At 41.2% G+C, this 20,683-nt stretch overlaps 1 protein-coding gene across 2 annotated transcripts in view; it reads left to right on the top strand.

Moving 5' to 3' along the window:
• csmd2 (CUB and Sushi multiple domains 2) overlaps positions 1 to 20,683 on the top strand; it is a 226,631-nt gene that overhangs the window by 164,894 nt on the left and 41,054 nt on the right. For both annotated transcript variants that reach the window (XM_079368716.1, XM_079368717.1), the window contains 14 exons: positions 1,340 to 1,435; positions 2,096 to 2,299; positions 3,091 to 3,215; positions 6,530 to 6,626; positions 7,469 to 7,573; positions 7,814 to 7,932; positions 9,357 to 9,426; positions 10,801 to 10,917; positions 11,202 to 11,411; positions 12,670 to 12,858; positions 16,255 to 16,432; positions 18,062 to 18,207; positions 18,313 to 18,393; positions 19,007 to 19,120. In XM_079368716.1, the coding sequence (XP_079224842.1) occupies positions 1,340 to 1,435; positions 2,096 to 2,299; positions 3,091 to 3,215; positions 6,530 to 6,626; positions 7,469 to 7,573; positions 7,814 to 7,932; positions 9,357 to 9,426; positions 10,801 to 10,917; positions 11,202 to 11,411; positions 12,670 to 12,858; positions 16,255 to 16,432; positions 18,062 to 18,207; positions 18,313 to 18,393; positions 19,007 to 19,120 (1,851 nt within the window). The remainder of the gene's footprint in view (positions 1 to 1,339; positions 1,436 to 2,095; positions 2,300 to 3,090; positions 3,216 to 6,529; positions 6,627 to 7,468; positions 7,574 to 7,813; positions 7,933 to 9,356; positions 9,427 to 10,800; positions 10,918 to 11,201; positions 11,412 to 12,669; positions 12,859 to 16,254; positions 16,433 to 18,061; positions 18,208 to 18,312; positions 18,394 to 19,006; positions 19,121 to 20,683) is intronic.

Here is a 20,683-nt window from a genome sequence, read left to right as displayed (position 1 = left end):
GATTTTTCATTTGGCACTCGTGTAGCCCCACAGTTTTAGCCCCAATATAATTCGATGTTTCTTAATGTACAGAGCAGAATTCAACTATGCTCTAAACCTATTTGTTAATATCAAAAAAACTAAACAAACACTTACAAAACAAACAAGCTCTTTCCAAAACCTTTCTGGCTACAAAAACAAAAGCTCCATCAACCCTTGGCCTTGGCCGTGTATTTTGACAGATGGACGGTCACTAAGCCCTTGGTCAGGTGACCTCAGAGTCCTGCCTGTACAGTAGAAGCAGGAGCTAGGTTGTTGAGAGCTTTACACTGCAGGTGATGAACCCAACCTTGAATTTGACTCTGTATTTCACACGATGCCAACGAAGTAAGGCAAGGCCGGCTGTGAGCTTAAAGAGCTAGTGTTGCTGCACAATTTTCAACCAGCTGCAGAATCTTGAGATAAAATCAGATAATTTGGGGATGTGAACGGAGAGTTACAATAGTCCAGCTGGGACTAAACAAAGAAAATTACCATCAGTTAAAAAAATAAATAAAAATTAAGATTGGGTAAATGTATCATTGTATTTAAAGAGACACACACCAAAATGGGGCGTTCTGAACAAGCTGGTTTATACAGGGTCCCAAACCTCCTCTGGTGCTTGATTCATCTTATATTTTGACCAAGAAACAGCACAGGTGTTTTATTATAGACAAAAGGGATTGTTAGAAACCGGGGTGGGGGGAGCCTATAATATGTCCTCTTCAATGATACCAGAATGACTCCAATTTTGTCACAATATGAATGGAGAAAATAGTTAAATTTCCATTAGTGAGACAAGCCTAATCCTGTTTAATGTGAAATGAGATAAACTTTGATATCAGCACGCATTTGCCTAATGCACTATAAAGCTTTATTTGCATGGTATTTTATGCTAAGAGAAGGTCATTTTATCGCAGCCTAACCTCGACTTGCACTGACCTAAGCTGAACCGCAAACCAGTCTACACTAACCGTGTCCCACCTTCTTTAATGCTGATGCATCAATAGACATTTTTAGGCGGACTCACTGTGAGTCATCTTTCAGAAGCGATGAATTATTATCAAATTTATCACCACTCGAACTTCCAAAGTTTGCTTTCCCCCTGGGATTAATTAAACATTTCTAATTCTGATTCTGCCTAAATATAACACGTTATGGCTTCTGCTGTTTTATCCTGAGCGGATGTAGGATGTATTATTTTTATTCAACTGCGTAGGTGTTAAATGGCAATTTGGGAGCGAGAGAAAGTGGTATGTTCCCACGCGAATATAAACAGCACTTCACTGTGTTTACTGTGTCTTAACTTTTTCCATCTTAGGTGAGTCTTTGCCATTGGCAACCTCCAACCAAATTCTGATCCGCTTTACCTCCAAGGGCCAATCCAGCTCCAAAGGATTCCACCTGGTCTACCAGGGTAAGTGTGTAACACACAGCCATACGCACTAATTCCTACTGCTTTTTTTTTTTTTTAAGTGTTTGGATTCCCTCTGTTCTGACTCAGCCACAGTTCCCCTCCATAATAGATGGATTGCTGAGTGATTTGGAAAGGATTCACCCCTTCAGCAACTGTTTCAGCTGTGATATGTTTGTGTGTGTGTGTGTGAGTGCTCTGACGAATTAAAACAGTGGAAGAATAGCAGTCTATTGAAAAAGGTTGTGCTGTAACCACTTCGTGCTGTTATTCCCCTAAGTGGGAATTTTCTCTTGAATGTTTTTCTTCTTTTCTTTAAATAATGCACTGTACCAGAAATGACATTTGCCTCAGATAACCAAAGGCAATAGAAACTCTGCAGAAGTTGAATCAATAAATTATATATATATATATTTATATTTTATTGTAAGTTAGCTGAAGGAAATATAAAGCTAAGAGAAGTTGATAACCATCTTGTATCATCTGTTTGAGACACACAGTTTGATTATTGTTGTAATGACTACTGTAGTCATCATGGGGTTAAGTTCTTAGGAGGGGAGCAGTGTTTATCAAGAACAGAGCAGAAAAGCCTGATGTGTTTTTATTGGAAATGTTATGATCACTTAAAATCAACCAGTAATTATTATGTGTTCTTCTCCAAAGCTGTGCCGCGGACCAGTGCCACCCAGTGCAGCTCTGTCCCTGAGCCTCGCAATGGCCGACGAATGGGTAACAACTTTGCTGTTGGCGCTGTGATCCGCTTTGAGTGCAGTCCAGGATATATGCTGGAGGGACCTGGCGCCATTGAATGCTTGACTGTTCCCAACGCACTGGCTCAGTGGAACAGCTCCATACCCAGCTGTATAGGTGGGCATGAATACTCAAACACTGACAACAAATCAAGTCACAAACACAGACACGGATACACATATCTGTTTCTTTCTCTTTCATTACTTTTATTTATTTTTTTGCTTCACTGCCTCTTCTATCTCTCTCCGCGTCTCTCACACTTGATACCTGACGAGTCAAGCTGTGGTTACTACGACACAGATGTGTGCTGCCAGCCATCGCCTGTCGCATTACGGCGAGATTCAGACACAAAAGCACACAGGTGGCAAGCACTTCAGAGGGTCACAAATACACACAGGCATACACACGCTCATATGGACATGTATAAACAAACAGGCACTCTCAAACTCACTCCATACAGCTGGAGCAGGTGCCTCTCTGGTGTCAACAGATGTGCAGAACAAGCTGGGAAGACGGTGTACAAAGAGTATTCTGAGCGTATGTGTGTGTGTGCTGGATAGAGCAGACTTTGTGTGTAATTATATTGTTCATTTTCTTTCCAGTTGTGATAAACTGGTTGAAATAAATTTAGTCCGAGAAAGTAGATGGTCTTTAATATATTAAAATACTTCAATAAAAACAGTATTTACGCGTCTTTTTTAAATGTCACAAGCTGAATCGAGGCTATATTTCATGGAAATAGATGAAGGAAGAAGATTGATCTTTAAATGTTGACGCTATTTCAGCGTGTAAATGTATGGAGACTCGTGTCCGCATCCCTGTTCTTACCCTCTGTTTTCTAACCATGATATATTTGATGGATTGCCAACATGAACGTGCTCTTATACTCTGCATTTTATTCCCTGTAGTTCCATGTGGAGGCAATGTGACCCATCGAACCGGCACCATCTTATCCCCTGGCTTCCCTGAGCCGTACCTCAACAGCCTCAACTGTGTCTGGAAGATCACTGTTCCTGAGGGTTCAGGAATCCAGGTTTGTTCAACAGATTTTCTTTACCTCACATCAAAGTTCCGATTGGGGTTTAATGATAATAATAATAATAATAATAATAATAATAATAATAATAATAATACATTTTATTTGTAGCGCACCTGAAATTTAAAAGAAAATCTCAAAGTGCTACAAGTAGGCCTACCATAAAACCATTAAAAGAATAGCAAGCGTCAAACATGTGATGAACACATTCAACTTTGGAAAAAAACACGAGTACCTATAAATCCTATCCCATTCCAAATCCAAGCCAAGACCTATAACATGTTAAGCTGACAGGTATAAAGTCTAATAACTGTTGTGATTAAAGAAATACAAGAAATATGAGTTTACGTAAGGGACATTTTGTTTACAGGTTTCTACACATAGTTTTAATAATGATCATGTATGGAAAGGAGCAATGTGTAACTCTCTTTAACTCGTGTTTAAAATAAGTACTTCAGTTCAAATTCAAAAGTTTGGGGAATGCTGTCTCCACCTGACCCTCCTCCCCCGATTCGACGTTATGCTGGTTCCTATGTCGCCCACGCTGTAGCTCCAGTATTAAACCAGCTCTGCATCAGTTTATAACAGCTCTCTGTGGTCTTACCTTTCTCCAGTTTCTCAAAAGCATCTCCAATATTGATCCTAGTTTTACCACATTTATACGTTCTCAAGCTTATTTGAAAAAATGTCGAGGCTTAATGTTGCCTGGCAAACGGAGCATGTGGGAGTGCCTGAAAACCGCCTACTTCACTCGTCAGAGAGGACATACACTGGCTGCTGCATTGTGGACATAGAAGTCCGCACTTCAACATAGCACCTTACTTTAATGTCCGATGAGACAGTGAGGTCATTTTAAGATTTCATTAAGTAGATGTCTTATATATTGGACCTTTAATTGATGCATATGATAATGAAAATACGTTAATCACAGTTTAAATGACAGATCATTTTGATCAAAATGACTTTGACTCATTATTTAAAGGCAGGCTTGCTCATTTTATTCACTTTTTTTATGATTTTTGGTTGAAATGGTTTTTAGAAATTCATAATTCATGTGTTTTGAAAAAAAGGAACAAAGAAATCCGCGTCGAGAAAATTCGACCAATGTCGACCCCGAGGTACCAACTTTAAGAATCAAGCATGTCTCCCTGTCCCTCCTCGTTGGACTGAAACAGTCCCGATGCAAGCGATGCACGGAGGTCCGCTTGTGAGTGAGGGGCGTGGCTTTTTAGCGCACAGAGAGGGGAGGGGGTGGGTGTAGATGAAGCACAGAAGGAATGCTACGTGCTAATTTTCAAAATTACCAACCCTGCCTTTAATTTCTTCTGTCTAGTTTTATCGACTTAAAAACAGTGAAGTATAACATCTTTTGTAATGCTCATGTTACTGTTGATTCAAATCGTAGGCCAGTTTGAGCAATTAACTAAGTCGATCACCTTTAGCATGTTTTCTTCAAAACAAGTTCCTGTGGGCTTTTCAGCTTAAAGACAAATTAACAGTCTGAGCTGCCCACCGTATCATGCATAAGGAATTCACATTTCTCAGGGCACAGAAGAGCTGATTAAAGAGTCTAAAGATTTTACTCAGCTCGAGAATTCAATTTGGCTGATCACTATACCAGAAAGTTAAAGGGGCACAACCTGAAATAAATGTGTATGGGATTGCCTCTTCAATGACTTTCCTTTCCTTTCAGGGAGTTAATTCAGTTTGCATATTCTTATTCTTTGACGCATGTTTGATGGAATTCCACCAGGAGCCGAAGCACGGTCCCGGTGGATCTGTCTGGCAGAAAGTTTTTCGGCTTATGCTCCAGCCTCTGTGGCTAATGACCTCAGTGGCGTCCCTCATCTATTAGCTCCTCTACCTTAGCTGACTGTCCTTGCAGGTCAAATACACAAGGTGGCCCACAGGCGCACTTAGCATGCTGCACCACCATCACAGAAGTTTGGAGGTGAGATAGATCGAGAATAAGAACGGAGAGCTGACAGTGTGCATACCATCTGAAAGGCAAACAGCAGCAGGACACTGGAAATACATACTCAAGTGGCAACAGAAAAGTCAAGAAATGAAATGTTGTTTTCTTTGGGCAACAGCTGCACACCCAGGCTGAATTCTTCCTTCTGTTTCATCTCCACCTCTTGTCTTTTTCACCGTCTTCCTCGTCTCCTTGCAATCCATCTTTATTTATGTCGCTCCTTCGGTACCAGCTAGCAGAGACGCATTAGATTGGAGTGTCACGATCCAGCACAGAACTTAAAGGAGTGAGGTGCCTTGCCGGCACATTTGCCGTGGCCCCCTAATGAAAGATCAATCTGTGATCTGCGTTGTCTTCCCTCGATGCACCAAAGCCCCTACCGGCCCCTTAATAGGCTTGTATCCGATCTATAACCATCAGAGGCAGAAGAACGGGCCGAGGAATTGAAGTAACAGGGAACAGAAAGGAAGGCTTGCAGCGACTGGAAAAAAAAGTAAACGTACAGCGCAGTGTTGCTCCTTTTATACCTTTACTTTGGTTTGAAAGTGAACTGGAAATTTAAATATTCACCATAAGCTTACCACTTCCTGTGGTTGGCATTCAACTGCAAAAAAGTTTTTTAAACCCCGTCATGTAGGCTTCAACAAAGCTTTTCTCCCCAGTATGTGGGATCTTTTTTTTTTTGTTTAATGTGGCCAACTGCTGTCAGACGAAGTCGAGCAAGCAAACGTCTCGCTCTGCCTTTCTTTGAAGAATTTCCAACATTCTCTGCAGCTGTCATACGGTTTTCTCAATTTCAAATCCGGTATGGACCACTTGAACGCTGCTTTCAAGCAGAGGTTTAAAAAAAGCAAAGAATTAAACAATTGCACAATGATTATTGCTCTGTTCTTATGTGAGGATTCTGAAGTCTTTCGTGGCTCTGTCATGTGTACTTCTAAGATTATAAGAAAAAGAGGATAGGAGCTTTTAAGGTACTCTGCAGAACAGATGTTTGTGTTTGGTGCATGACACAGAACTCTGTCATGCTAAGGATGGCTTTCATGTGATTTTTTTGAGATGCAGCTCATTGTGTCAGGGGCTGACACAGCTTTCTCTTAAGTTGTGACTCGTCCAATCGTCATCCTTTTTACTTCATCCATGTCCCCCTTTTTTTATGAACCATTTATAGCGCCTTTTCTCACTCGTTTTAATCCTTCCCCCTTCAACTTAATTTTTGATTTCTCGTCACGTTCACACTTCTGCCCTCTACTGTGGCTATGCTTCCTAAATCCCATCCTCTCTTTTTTTTTTTTTTTTTTTCTCTCACTGACATTAATGCTCCTTCCTCTCTCAGATCCAGGTAATCAGCTTTGTCACCGAGCAGAACTGGGACTCGCTGGAGGTTTTTGATGGAGGGGACAACACTGACACCATGCTTGGCAGCTTCTCAGGTATTTTTAAATGTGCATGTATGTTGGGTTTGTTTTTATTCCTTATTATCATGGTTCCAATGTTTATTAAAGCCTCTTAAAGGTTCGTGGAACAGGTAGTTTTTTTTTACAACAACTTCCTGTCAGTGCAAAACCAATAGTCCCCGAAAGTCTTCGCAAGGCAGTATGTAACCGCGCAGACATTCAGTCTATAAAGGCTGCGAGAATAGTCATGGGATAGCTTCAAAATTCCAATGTGTCTGAGCTTCGGCTGGCAAAAGTCTTGATACAGCTCTACAAAGGTTAGCCTTTGCTGTGTGGAGTTAAAGGGAACATGTGTTTACAGTAGCTGTGGTACTCCCCTCAATACAGCAACAGGGAATTCTGCTTTTGTTTGTGCTTGGAACAAGACCAAGAGTAAATGTTACATGCACCCTAAAGTAAAGCGATGAAAGAGAAATGCCAGACTTACCAATCTGAGCCACTAATCGACTCATTTTAGGTCACACAGTGTCTGTGGAACATTTGTCTTTTTTTATTCTGTGATCTTTTCCCCCCACCATTTAGACAGGCTTTTGTATTTTTTGTTTAATTATAGCTGATAACGTTCCACTGTTTTGTGAAGTGAGTAGGTCAGACTACGATACATCTGCCTCCTCAAACAGCCTGACAAACAATCGTTCATGCGCGCAGCCATGCTGTATTCACGCTCAAACAAACACAAATAAATCGCACTCTCAAGTTGGGAAATGTTAAACGAACCACCTTTTCAAGCTTTTTGCCCGCAGCTTGTACAGTTTAGTTATGGTCGCTCTATGCAGAAGATAACTTGGCTAAATTCCACTATTAATCTTCTCCTAAAGGCACCACGGTCCCGGCTCTTCTCAACAGCACCTCCAACCAGCTCTACCTTCACTTTTTCTCTGACATTAGCGTGTCTGCAGCTGGATTCAGGCTGGAATACAAAAGTAAGTGAAAAATGGTTCATTCCACTTGAGGTAAAGTACACCCTTAGTACAGTTTTATCCCACCAAGCTGTCTCCCTCGAAACAGATGTGTCTCCTGCAATGTTATGGACACATTTAGTGTTATAGCTTGCTATTATTTTTGATCCTTTGTAACTGTACGCTTCGATGATCAAGTTCTCTTTAATTGTTTGTTTTTCCTCTCCTTGTGATTGTCCGTCCTTCTTTGTTTGATCTTCCCAGCTGTGTCGCTTACCAACTGTCCAGAGCCCGTGGTTCCAATGAATGGCATCAAGGTTGGGGAGCGTCTTCAGATGAATAATGTGGTGTCTTTTCAGTGTGAACCTGGATATACTCTACAGGTAATATCTCCCAGCCTCAGGTATGATTCAGTCAAAAGAATAAAACATGAAACCACATTGATGCATGAAGGTTTTTCTTCAAAGCTGCTCAATGGTGAAGCCAAAAGACAAGATAGCTTTTCTCCGCCTGTTGCCTGTTAAGTGTATGATATGGCGCTCTAACCTTCTGGTGACGCACATTGTCCCATTTTGACCGTGTATGCATATCCCTCAGTGCATCAGGGCTGTTCTGAGGATGGATTGTGCAACTTTGGACATGCAGGATGCAGTACAGTGGTTTAGACCAAATATTTTATAAAGATCCCTCTCCTCTGCATATCACACAGGTCATTCTGGAAGAAGTGTTCCCACTGGCCCCTGCTCACTGTTCTCACTAGTAAATTATTATGTGTGGCGATCCAACCCTCAATCTTTCAGATTGGATCTGCATCACATTTTGAAATTGTTAAAGAAAGCATCCTTGAGACTTTTGAATCTTTTATGAGAAACAGAACTTTTTAACAAAAAAATATTAAGGTATTAAGGTTTTTTTCTTTTTTCAGTTTAATCTTGCTGTAAAAAGCAAAGTCAAATAACATTATAGTGATCATGATATCTTTTGCTGTCCTAAATCATGTGTCATCATTATGTCTTTAATTACATGCGATGTGCGCTATGGTATGCTAAATGTGTATTATCACTGTCCTACGAGTATTTGCAGAATTAGAGTTATTGAAAAAAAATATTTCTATAAGAACTGTAAATCTAAAGTGTGTATTAGTTATAAACAGGCACTAAACATAAGTGACATCAGTCACACCGTTCAAACTGAGAAAAAAACCCCCACTTATTCATGTTTTAAAGGTGCTTAGTTTTATGAATGTGTTTCTTACAAGCAACACATTACATCCCATTCTTCACTCCTCCAGTCGGCACTGATAAATGGATCTCAGACACCAGACTGAGGAAGAGGAGCTAAATGGAAAAGAATGGAAAACATCTGACGGCATCTTCTAATATTACAGTAGCAGTCGTAAATCACTAACAGGATCAACAATAGGACAATCCTCATGTCTTCACGTGTCATGTTCTCTTGGTGTCCACATACTGTTTGAGGTCGCTTTTGGACGGTTATGGAGTTTGAGGTTATGAATCCAAACTGCAGAGATTTTCGAACGACGTTTCATTGCTTTCATTAACTGTGTAACATCAATAGGGATTAGTTTAGTGTGCCCCAGTTGCTCCCTCTCTATTATTTCCCGTCACTTCAGATGAATTGACTCATTTAGTCCTCACATGAAGTCATGTGGAGACAGGCAGCAGGTTCAAATAATTGGAGCAAGCAATGAGTGACAGCGGGAGGATAAATTAATTGATCGCTTGCTTTGTTTTGTTTTTTTCTCTCTCTCTCTTTGTTTGTGTGCACACATCGATGTACTGTTTAGGGGAACTCGCACGTTACGTGTATGCCTGGGACCGTCAGACGATGGAACTACCCACCTCCTCTCTGCATTGGTAAAAAAAAAAAAAAAACATCTTCTTCCTTCACCATGTCCTGCCTCTTGTTCCACATTTACACATCTCTCTGTCTTCTTCCATTTTTTGACTGGACATCCTTTGCCTGGTCAAGCACACATAAAAGCAGACTATTCAGAAGTTTAAGAGTATAGGGGGGTTATTTAGGATTGTGTCATTACAAGTTGAATCTGTTCTATTTTCAACGATAAACTTGCAAACCACTGCATTGTAACTATTATTTATATATTTTTTTTAATGTGCACCGCAAGTCTGTCTGCCTTTAATGCTCCACAAACAACCTGCCGTTGCCTTATTAGTTCCATCCTACAACATGATTGGTTGAAATTGAGGGCAGATGTGTTTTTTTCTCAGGCATTAGCAGTTTACTAATTATCCAGGGTTTTTTGCTGGTACAGAAAAATATTTAACCTTTCAAAGAAATCTTAATTTAGCAGGACGGTACAGAGCCCTGCATGGCCCTAAAGTGTGGTTTCTCCCTCCTCTGCCTTTTACCTGATATTTGTCCCATCTTTATAGAGTTTGCCTTCCTCCTCGCTGTACCTCTGGGATTTTTTTTTCTCCCTTGTGTCAGCCTTTTTTTTTTTTTTACGATTCATATCAGCATCCTTTCATCGCTTTAATTTTGGCGTCAGGATCTTTCACTCTTTAATCTTTTATGATCTGATCATCACTTTTTCTCCGTTTGTCTTTTCTCTTTTTTTCAAACTCTTTTTAACCTTTTATCTGGCTCTTTTGAGTCTTAGTCCTGGATAACAGACACAAACGCATTTATCCATCAAACGTTTAGGATGAAAGGAGAGGGTTGGGGAGCAGCAAAAGATGAAGTCTCCGGCCCCTCGACATCTAGTAGAAAGAGCGTCAGAGTTTCTTAAAAGTGAGATAAATTCTCCCATTCGATAGGAGAGTGGCTCTCTGTATTCCAATGTCAACTATATAATCATTTTTACATTTGATGTTTTTGTTTTTTCCCATAGAGGTCAGGTTTTTGTGAAAGTGCATGTGTGTCAGCATAGAACTGGTTGAGAAAAGAGACATCAAACACAAAATTAAAGATCGATTGCCTCCAAGCAACAATCCACCTCAGAATAAATGCATGATTATGATTATTAAATACTCTGTGAGGATTGAGTTTAGATTTCTTTCTCAGATGTCGATATTTTCTAATAAATGTGTTTGACGCCCTAAATGATGGTGTTGGTCATTATAGGCACTTAATATTTGTATCTTGAGCTCCAGCTTCAAGACTCCCTCACAACATTGGGATTGCGCTGAACATCGTCATTTGGTGACAATCTGTGAGAATCCCTGTTCGCAGATGCTGATAAAAATGCTCGGTCTTCCCTCTGCTAGCTCAATGTGGAGGAATCCGAGAGGAGATGGAGGGCATGATTCTCAGTCCTGGTTTCCCTGGCAACTACCCTAGCAACAGCGACTGCACCTGGAGAATCTACCTGCCAGTTGGTTACGGTGAGCATCTGGAGAATGCCACGTGTGCATATCTCTCTTCAGATCCTGTAATTATCCTGAAGGGTTGAAGTGTGGACTGACAACATTTGTATTACTTTACTGCATTTCTTTAAGTGTTAGCGAACATCATTTTTCTGTAGGTCTTCATAAAAAAACAAAACAAAACAAAAAAAAACACAGTCTGATGTCTGTGATTTTTAGAGCCTGATTATGGGCGAGGATGGTAATTATTTTGCAATCTCCTGCTACGCTTTTCTCAACATTCCTTCTTCTTTATTTCCCAGGAGCCCACATGCAGTTCCTTAACTTCTCCACCGAGGCCAACCACGATTTCCTTGAGATTCGCAACGGGCCCCTTGATACGAGCGCCGTTATTGGCCGATTTAGCGGCCAGGAAATTCCCTCGTCCCTTCTCACCACTTCCCACGAGACCACCATATATTTCCACAGCGACCACTCGCAGAACAAACCGGGGTTCAGATTCGAGTACCAGGGTAAGGAAGTTACAGCTCTTTCCGCTCCTTGTAAAAGATGCAGAAGATTGGAGCATGAAATAATGATCAGCCTCAGGACTGTCTGGGACAAAAATAGACTTGGTTAATATATTTATAATAATGTGCGTAATCACCGGGACTAAATTTTTCCTTATTGCAGCACAATGCCAGTATCATTATTCCAAGTTACTTTCTTCTGCAAAGCCTGATTAAACAAGAAATAACAGCAGCGTGTCTCGAACTTTTTGGCTGCTTCAAAGCACCTGATACGTTGAAGGGCACAAGTTAAACTGTTTTAATCATTGATTTGTCTTCCCAGAGAAACAATATCTATGAGCGTTCGGGGAATTACGTCTTGTTACAACCTGTTAAAAAAACGTTCCTGCGCTCTGTTAATGTTACTTCAGTGTGAGACATTTTCTTGAAAAGCTTTCGCAGTACTGATTCGTCAGTAAAAACAGATTATCTGTCAAACTAAACACGACAATCATCAGCCCACAGGAGCAGTAAATTCCCAAGATCTATAAATGGCTGTATATAAAACTGTTGATCTCTTAAAGATGTCTTCACTTTTTTTGCCAATAAAAGGCTTCACTACATATCAGCACGGCCGCAAGGACTAAATTGTCCTTGTCTGCAACTGCAAGAGGCGCACAGTTTATGTTTTGTGATTCACCAAACGAGCCGGCAAATCGAAAGGTAGCACTGTGCATTTCCATAATTATGTGTATATTAGCATTTAAATCAAGCATTATATTTGCATATACCCCTTCTATTTCAGAGTTATCTCCTACAAAGGGAAGCTGTGATCCAGATATCAATTTCTTTAGCTGTATATTAGTATCCTGGCTCTTCAAGGCTCACTGCCTGCTTTGCTCTTGTGTCCTATGAGGGGTGGGGGAAAATGAGGAATTATTTACCCGCGCTGCTCTTGATGACTGCATCATGCTCCTCCGGCAAAAGTCAAACCTGCCCCTGGCTTTTTCTTTCCTCTGACAACTCCTGTCTGGAAAGAAAGCAAGAAAGGAAAAAAAAAACAGGGGGTGGAGGAATGAGTGGGAGGTTGAGGCACGAGAGGAAGAACAACAGAAAGATGCACCAGGGGGAGCTAATGATGGAAACAAAAAAAAAATAAAGATTCCTCCAGTATAACTTTCTCAACGTTCGTACATTTCCAAAAAAAAAGTCGAGCTTGAGGACAACTTGAGTGCAGACTACACTTTGAAAAGGCTGATGGATGTGACGTTCTCTTCCTCAGCTTATGAGCTCCAGGAGTGCCTCGATCCAGAGCCTTTCCGATATGGAGTGGTGGTGGGTGCCGGCTTCAACGTGGGTCAGTCTATTTCCTTTGAGTGTCTTCCCGGGTACCAGCTCGTGGGACATTCCATCCTCACCTGTGAGCACGGAACAACCCGCAATTGGGATCACCCTTTCCCTCGCTGTGAAGGTGAGTTCTTGGATATGGATCTCATCAACGTTGAGGTAACATGCAAATCGAAATCCTATGTTAACCAAACAATAGACTTTGAAACAAGTGGTCTGCAATAAGTAATAACATGATAACTCACAGATTAGAACATATTGAGCCATTAGATCGTTAGTGTGATGTGAGACTGTGAAGATAATGATAATCTATTATGAATAATGCTATTAAACTGAATTATCATCCCTCATTAATGAGGCAAAGTATTATTCAATGAAAATCCATACACTGCTGAAGAGAAATGGAGACAAATAATAGAGGAGCTAGATTGAAAAGAAAAGTAATGGGTGCTCTTTTTTTTCTCTCTTGTCCTTGACCTAAATCCTCACCCGCTGGCTGCCGATTATTCAATGAAGCAGGCACAATTACAGAGGGAGGTGATGGTCGTGACAGGGGAACTTTGCAATTGAGAGACAAGAGCTACAGAGGAGAAAGGTAGAGAGAGCAGGAAATAGTTTATTCTCTCAAAGCCATGTTCTTTGTCGAAGGCCTTTCAATATTCACTTCAGGTTTAAGGATGAAATGTTATTATACGAGGAACTCAGACCTGTGTTTGTGTCTGATGATGTGCAGTAGCCTCTCCTAGTCCCATGTGGTGTGTTTTTTTTATTTTTTATATTAACTAAGGCAGTTCCAAAACGGTACCTTCATATATCAAAACAATAGAAAGTGATAATATGAATCATAACATTTGTTATACAAATGCCTGTGTAACAATATCTTCTCCCGCCCTATGAACTGCTACTTTTCATTCCGAAACATTTGAAAGCAATGCAAATGCAAAGGACGGGTTCATTTGAAAAGGCACAATATTTTCTTAAATCATGTTGTTTTTTTGTTTTTTTTGTGCACTCCAGGGAGCCTTAGTCAAACTGATTTGTTTTGATGAGAAATCTCAATATTTTATCCTCTTTGTAATACTTTTTCTTTCAAGTGTACTCAAGAGAATATCTCTCAAACTGATGTTGATTTATCAGTTTAAGAATGTTTTTTTTTCCTCTATTTCTGCAAATGAACTCCTTTCATAGTTACTAATGATATCCATGTAGTTTATTGTATGTTTGTAACAAGTACTGAGCCATTATTAAGTGTTTGTGCATGAGCAAGGAGGAAACAACATCACGAAATACAAACAAACAACGTATGTTTGATTAGACGCAGGTGATGACAGGCAGTACACAATCAGGAACAAAAAACCCTTAAATATCAGCATCGGCGAACAAAACCGCCATTGTCACCGATATCATTAATTGCGTAAGTGTTCATGAAAGAGTGGGGTCTTTAGCGTTCTCGTAAAGGTACAAAGGGACTCTGAAGAGCATAAGGAGTTTGGTAGTTCCACCACCGGGGGGCGACAGAGTTGGAGTGTGTCGTTCCAGACTTGGGGCCCCGTTGTGCAGGTTGGATCAGGCCTTTCATTGGCAGAGTGTAGCGGGTTGGTGGGAGTGTAGACCAAGATGACTTAGGTGTAGACCTGGACGAGAGAGTTTAGGGAAAGTGGAGCCATTTCATTCGCTTCGTTTTGTCAGCGGGCAGCAGAGTTTTTAGTTTTCTGTGAGGGACAAGTGTTTTTTTGGGGGGTAGGTTGAAGACCTGTTGCTCTGCTGCGTTTTAGATCATCTGTAGGGGTTTAAAAAAACATGTAGGAGGACCTGCCAGTAAGGAGCTGCAAGTGATATAGTCCGTTATAAAATGAATACATTTATCTTAATGGGATTATTCCACTTGAATTCACATCTGACACACACACACACACACACACACACACACACACACACACACACACACACACACACACACACACACACACAAAATTGCTCAACAGACTTATTGCCATTTCATATTTGGCTGGGTCAGTAGCCCAGTTTCCGTTAAAACGCCTTAGGAGGGCCAGTGGAGCCAAACATTTAAATGGTATATTGATTGTATTGACATGCATGCCAAAAAAAACACACACACATCAGTGCTTTAGCAAGCATAGTCAATACATTGATATTCATAGCAACTCTCATCTATGCTAATACATAGTAGCTTTTTTATTCATGATGTACTATAACTCAGTGCAACCTGTCCCTGAGTCACTGCAGTGTGTCAGTTGATTCCATTTGAAGTGAATGAGACACACGGGTACATTGATTGTAACACCTCATCTTTATTTCACTGCCTTTCCTTGGCATTTTCATCACAAGTATGTGTCTAAGAAATCCTTACTCTGTGTTTAGTTTCTGCTTGTCTCTTCACTTAACCTTGGCTAACTCGTCATCTTCCTCCTTTCTTCTCCCTTATTATCCATTTGCCACACTTACATTCAGCATTTTGTCCTCCACTTGTTTGTGTTTGATAACAGTTGCAACACTGCCTCTCGTTCTCTTGTCCCTCACAAATCCTTTCAAGCAACAGTCCACCTTTTCTTTTTTTTTCTTTTTTTATTTTTATGAATAAGGTTTAAGTAACCTGCCGGTCGACGCGTGTGAGCCAAAAGTGTAACTCCAGAGGGCGTGCAGGGTTGAATCAATCAGTCTGATCAATAGCTCATTTACCAGTCGAGCCAGAGGCAGAGTGGTCTCTCCTCCACAGGGCGAAAACAGCTGTATGACATGAATACTTGCGTGACCCATGACAGAAACAGAGGGGTAAAACATGAACACCGTCTTTTGGGAATGATTGTAAACCCACGGATGTGTAATGAAGTTGAAGACCATGTCTGTGGTTACATGAAATCCCTGCGCTACTGTACTGCTCCTTCATTTCCCCTGCTTGTCCACTGTAAATATGGGGTTTTCTCAACGGGGAAGAAAAAAGCTTAGAACCTGTTAGAGTCTGATAAATAGTTATAATTAGCATCCTTGATGATTGGAGTTTGGGTGCTTGTTTGACACGTGTGCGTGTTTGAGTGTATCTGTAACATCAAAGACATCACCATCAGGGTTGTGTGGATTTACAGCTCTGACTGATATGCTGTTTCTTTTTACTTAAACAGACACGTTTACACAGACATGCTTATCCATTCCTTATACACATACAGTACAACCCCTTGCCTCATCTCCTCTCTCTCTCTCTCTCTCTCTTGAACCCCAGTGGGAAAGGGTTGAGGCCTTATCTTAGCAAAACACTCCAACCAAGTCCCCACTTGCTAACAGGCTTTACTGGCTAATCTTTAGCTCAGACAAGCGCCTGGGAACTAGAGGAAGAGTGAAGGAACGGAGAGAGAGACACTTAGAAGGAAAGCAGAAGAAGAAGGGGGGGGATGAAAAATCCCCTTTTTCCACCAATTGAAGCTGAATTATAGATCTCTCCTGTTGTATTCCTGGCCCCCTGATATGTAATACTCTCTTTCTGCCTTCCTCCTTCGTCCCTCAGTGCCGTGTGGTGGGAACATCACATCAGACAATGGGACCATTTTCTCCCCTGGTTACCCAGAGGACTATCCGAGCTCTGCTGACTGCTCCTGGCTGATCACGGTGGCTCCCGGCTTTGGCATCAAACTCAACTTCACCCTGCTTCAGGTTCACGGGCCACACGACTTCATAACTGTATGGTAAGAAAACCACTTCTATAACCGTTTGATGCATAGAGCTTTCAAAAAAATCAAGTATTTGTTTTTGTTTTTTTTGTACTCTAAATTTTTAATTTGTTGTTAAACTTAAAAAAAAAAAAAACGGTGTCTCAAAATTGTGAGGCCATCTCATTGAACTCTGTTCTGCCTCCAGCTTTTCTTCTTTACTCCTTTTGTTGTGTTTCTTTCAAAACGTTCGTTATTCTCCTACCTTGCCGCTCCTTTCTTTTTATTCACAGTCCTCTTTTAATGATTGCTTGTTGATCATGCTGCCTCACACCACTTTTTTTTTCCTTTATCTCTCTCATCCATAGAGTGGCAAAAGAAAAAAAAAACAACCTTCCTATGACTCGTGTGTGGTTGTTTTTGCATCGTTTTTTCTTTGCTTCCCTGACTCCCTGAAAAAAAACGAAAAAAAACAGTGAGGCTGGTTAAAAAATGTTCAGCTTCTTTTAGTGGTTTATGTTTCTTTTTTTCTTTTTTTTAGGATTAGATTAGGATATTTTTTCTGATTAGATATCAAGGTGTAAAACTTCTTCTCGTCACCTCCATCATGTATGTTTGATCCTTCTGATACTGTATGTGCCACCAAAGGCAGGATTTTGCCAGCCTGCTGGTTTCCAGTTGATCCTCTTTCCCTGTGACAAGCACCAAAGGTCCAAGCTCTCCGTGAGTCGGAAGATCTGGTTGCCAGCTAACTTGGCAATGTATAGACAACATAAATAGTCTGCATGGTATACGTTGACATCTATGTGTGACAGATTTGGCTGCTTATAGACATCTGAGCAAAGACTTTTTTCTTCTGTAGAGTCTATTGACCGAGGCTGAAATGAGCCAGCATGTCTACTTTCTATCATATTGTGGCTCTTTCGTAAAAAGCCCCCGCTGTGTTGATCTTCACCAACAAGCTCACGCAGCGCCAAGATGGAGACTATCATGTTCCCCAGTTTCCAGTTACCGCCGCTGTGTATCTATCCACTGAACTACTGAGCCAAGGAAATGGGCCCCGTAATGGCGGCTTGGCCAGAGTGCTGTCAGGCAGCAGTCCCAAGCCAGCCGTTTCCAGAGCTGCTTGTAATCTCCCATGCCCAGTCTGACAGCCAAAGACAGATGGTTTTTAAGCTGAATGGTTGTGGCAGGAATCTGGGAGCTGGCTTAATCGGCCATGCCCGAGCCAGGGGACTGCCAAGGCTGGGACGCAGCTTCAGAGACATTCCCATTGGATGGCAGTTAGCAGGAAGAGCCCTACCCAGACCTGTCATTCCATGCGTATCTGTATTTTTTTTCCCCCCTCACTACAACATAATCACCCACAGAAGAAATTCTGTAAAAAAAAACGTTGAATCTGATGAAGAGAGAGCAGCGTGATTAGTATCTTCTCGTATAAGCTATTAGATGATGTGGCTTTGTTTTGTCATTTTTATCATGTTATCAAATCTGCATATGAAGCGCCTTGAGGTGCTTTATGGTTTCAAATTGGGTCAAACATCTGAGCAGCGGATGTCAACAGAAATGTGCCATCTTTATTTATCATTACTTTTCTCCAGTGTATTGTTACATTTCAAGGCATTGTTGACCTCCTGTCTTTTTCTTATTTTTTTTTCCCTTTAGGGACGGTCCTCAGGAGACAGCCAGGAAACTCGGTGTGTTCACTGACGGAGAGCCGAATGAACCTCCCAGTAGCACATCCAATCAAGTGCTGATACGTTTCCGTAGTAACACAGAGAAGGGCGGACTGTTTCGTATCAGCTATCAAGGTCTGTAAAAATGTCTCTTGCTGTTTCATTATATTTTACACCAAATATGACACACATTTGTGGCTTCTCTCTTGTCATTCTCCTCCTCTAATGTTCTCAACAAAGCTTACAGACTGCAGTTCTGCCTGCCACCCGCTATCATTCCGAATGCTGAGATCCTGATGGCAAGCAAAGAATTTAAAATCGGTAGGTGGGAAAAACTGTCACAAAAAGGCGCATACCCTTACATATATAGAGAGTGAATCACTGCTATCAAAGGTGCCACTGACTTTGTTGTATTATATGTCGGCCCCATTTAGACTTGTAATCTTGTCGCTTTTCAATTCCACGGTGGGTTCACCTCTTAACTTTGACAGTTTGCACAACTCTAGGTTAGATGACTAACATACTCCAGAAGGATATGGTGCTCCCTACAAACTGTAGGACAGCAGATTTGAGGCATCAGTATAAATAAATGATTATGACAAAGTAATTAAAGTGCCAGAGGGGATTGAGGGAGGTGCTCTGATTTTACCACCCAGATGTAGAGATTATTTCTCTTTCTCTTTTAGTTTGTTTGCAACCTTTTCAGTTACACAAGGGCAGCAACACTGACATAGATGTTCACCTATCGAGTCATTTAAAGTCCTTGTGTCTTTTTTTTTCTTTTTCTAAGGCACACAACATATCAACTTTTATTTCAGCGTCACGCCAGCTAAGCAGCTGGTTTGCATAAAATGTTGGTTATACAATTATATGAATTGTTGCCACCTGCTCTGCGAAGTCATTGACTGTGACTGCTTCACACCTCTCTGCTCAGGCGATATAGTCCGCTACAGATGTCTTCCAGGCTACCAGTTAAGTGGAAACAGCATCCAAACCTGCCGCCTGGGAACACACCTGGAGTTTGAGGGTCCTCCGCCCTCATGTGATGGTAAGTGAATGCCTGAGGCGCACAAGCCTATTCAGATAAAGGCGTGCTCTCATTCTCAGGAAGGATCTCTTCACCCACATAGATTAACTCCAGGAAACCAATACAACAACGAGTGGTGACCCCGAGTTGTTGCATCTTTGCGGTTTGTTCATCAGAGCCTCAGTCGAATATAAGGATCATCCCAACCACTGTGCTCAATGTATATTTTTACATCGATATGCCTGCTTTATTAAAGGAATTCATGATTCACAGCATGTATTAGTGTTAGTGGGTGCATGAAGACATCTCCCTGAAATATTGATACAAGCACCATGTTTGTTTTGACAATTTCACTGGCAATTACAAAAGTCACTTATCTGCACAGAAGCATTCAGTTGGCCATCAACATAGAGGCAGACGCCTCCTTTTAGCTCTGATTGGCTGTTATCGGCTTTTAACAGTGTATCGCAAGCTGTAACTGGCCTAATGAGGTGTCGTCAAAAAGTCAGCGAAGCAGCAGAGTTCATTTGAAGCAACTTGTGGATCATAATGGATGAAATGTGATTGGACTAATCCGTCTGTGGATTTGCACCTTGAGGATTAGTTTTAGGTGACTTGTTATGATCGGGAGAGTATCGTGAATGTTCAACTTGTTTGTCAAAAGACAGCTGACTGTGTGTGTGTGTGTGTGTGTGTGTGTGTGTGTGTGTGTGTGTGTGTGTGTGTGTGTGTGTGTGTGTGTGTGTGTGTGTGTGTGTGTTTGAAGAGGGTCCTGTCTTGTCCCAATATTAAAAAAATACTGAATCACAGGTGAAACATGGCTTCCTCTGCCAAGCATGTGCAGCTAATTATTGCTTGCACGTCTAGAGGAAGTGTATACTATTTTTCTCTTCTCTTGAGTTGTGCCTTTATTGTATCACCGTGTGGGTGTCTTTCTGCCTGTGGTTATGAATCTGTGGCCACATGTGAGTTTGCGAGCACTTTCTCTCTCTGAGGAGAACACTTTGGTCCCATGAGACGGAGGTTGGCGAGTGCAACTTTCTACACGCTGAGATATCATCCTCCCCTAGGAGTAACTGACTGCAGTGTTTCCAACACATCACATCATTATTATACAGTGTACTGTGCGCAATACATTTCCTACGGCCACGAGACTGGGTTCATTGGGGGTTCCCTCTTTTTACTCAATAATATAATATCATACAAACGGATATGTTTCATACTTCTTTTGGCACCTCTTTCGGTTCTTTTTTCCTCTAGCTTGCTTTGTCATTGTTTCTCTCTGCCATACTGTGGTAGACAAGCTTCTTTTGAGTGTTGAATAGAAAAAAAATATTTTTATAATGTTCTCAGCGTGAGGTACAAACAGAAGAAGATGAAAGACTTCAGCAAAAAAAAAAAAAAAAAAGGAGGGCAATAATTGAGAAGAGAAGCTTTGTATAGGTTAATGATGAAGACTTGGATCAAAGTTCTAAGGACTCCCAGTGAGAAAATTCAAGTGTGTGTGGGTGGGTGGGGGGGTCTATTCTGTAAAATGTGGACAGGAGTTAAAAAGCAAGGCAAGAATTTGAGGCAGGAGGAGAT

This window comes from Symphodus melops (genome assembly GCF_947650265.1).
Source record: "Symphodus melops genome assembly, chromosome: 18".
Lineage (NCBI taxonomy): Eukaryota > Metazoa > Chordata > Actinopteri > Labriformes > Labridae > Symphodus > Symphodus melops.
Note: the sequence above shows the minus strand (reverse complement) of the source record. Positions and strands in the feature narration are given on the sequence as shown.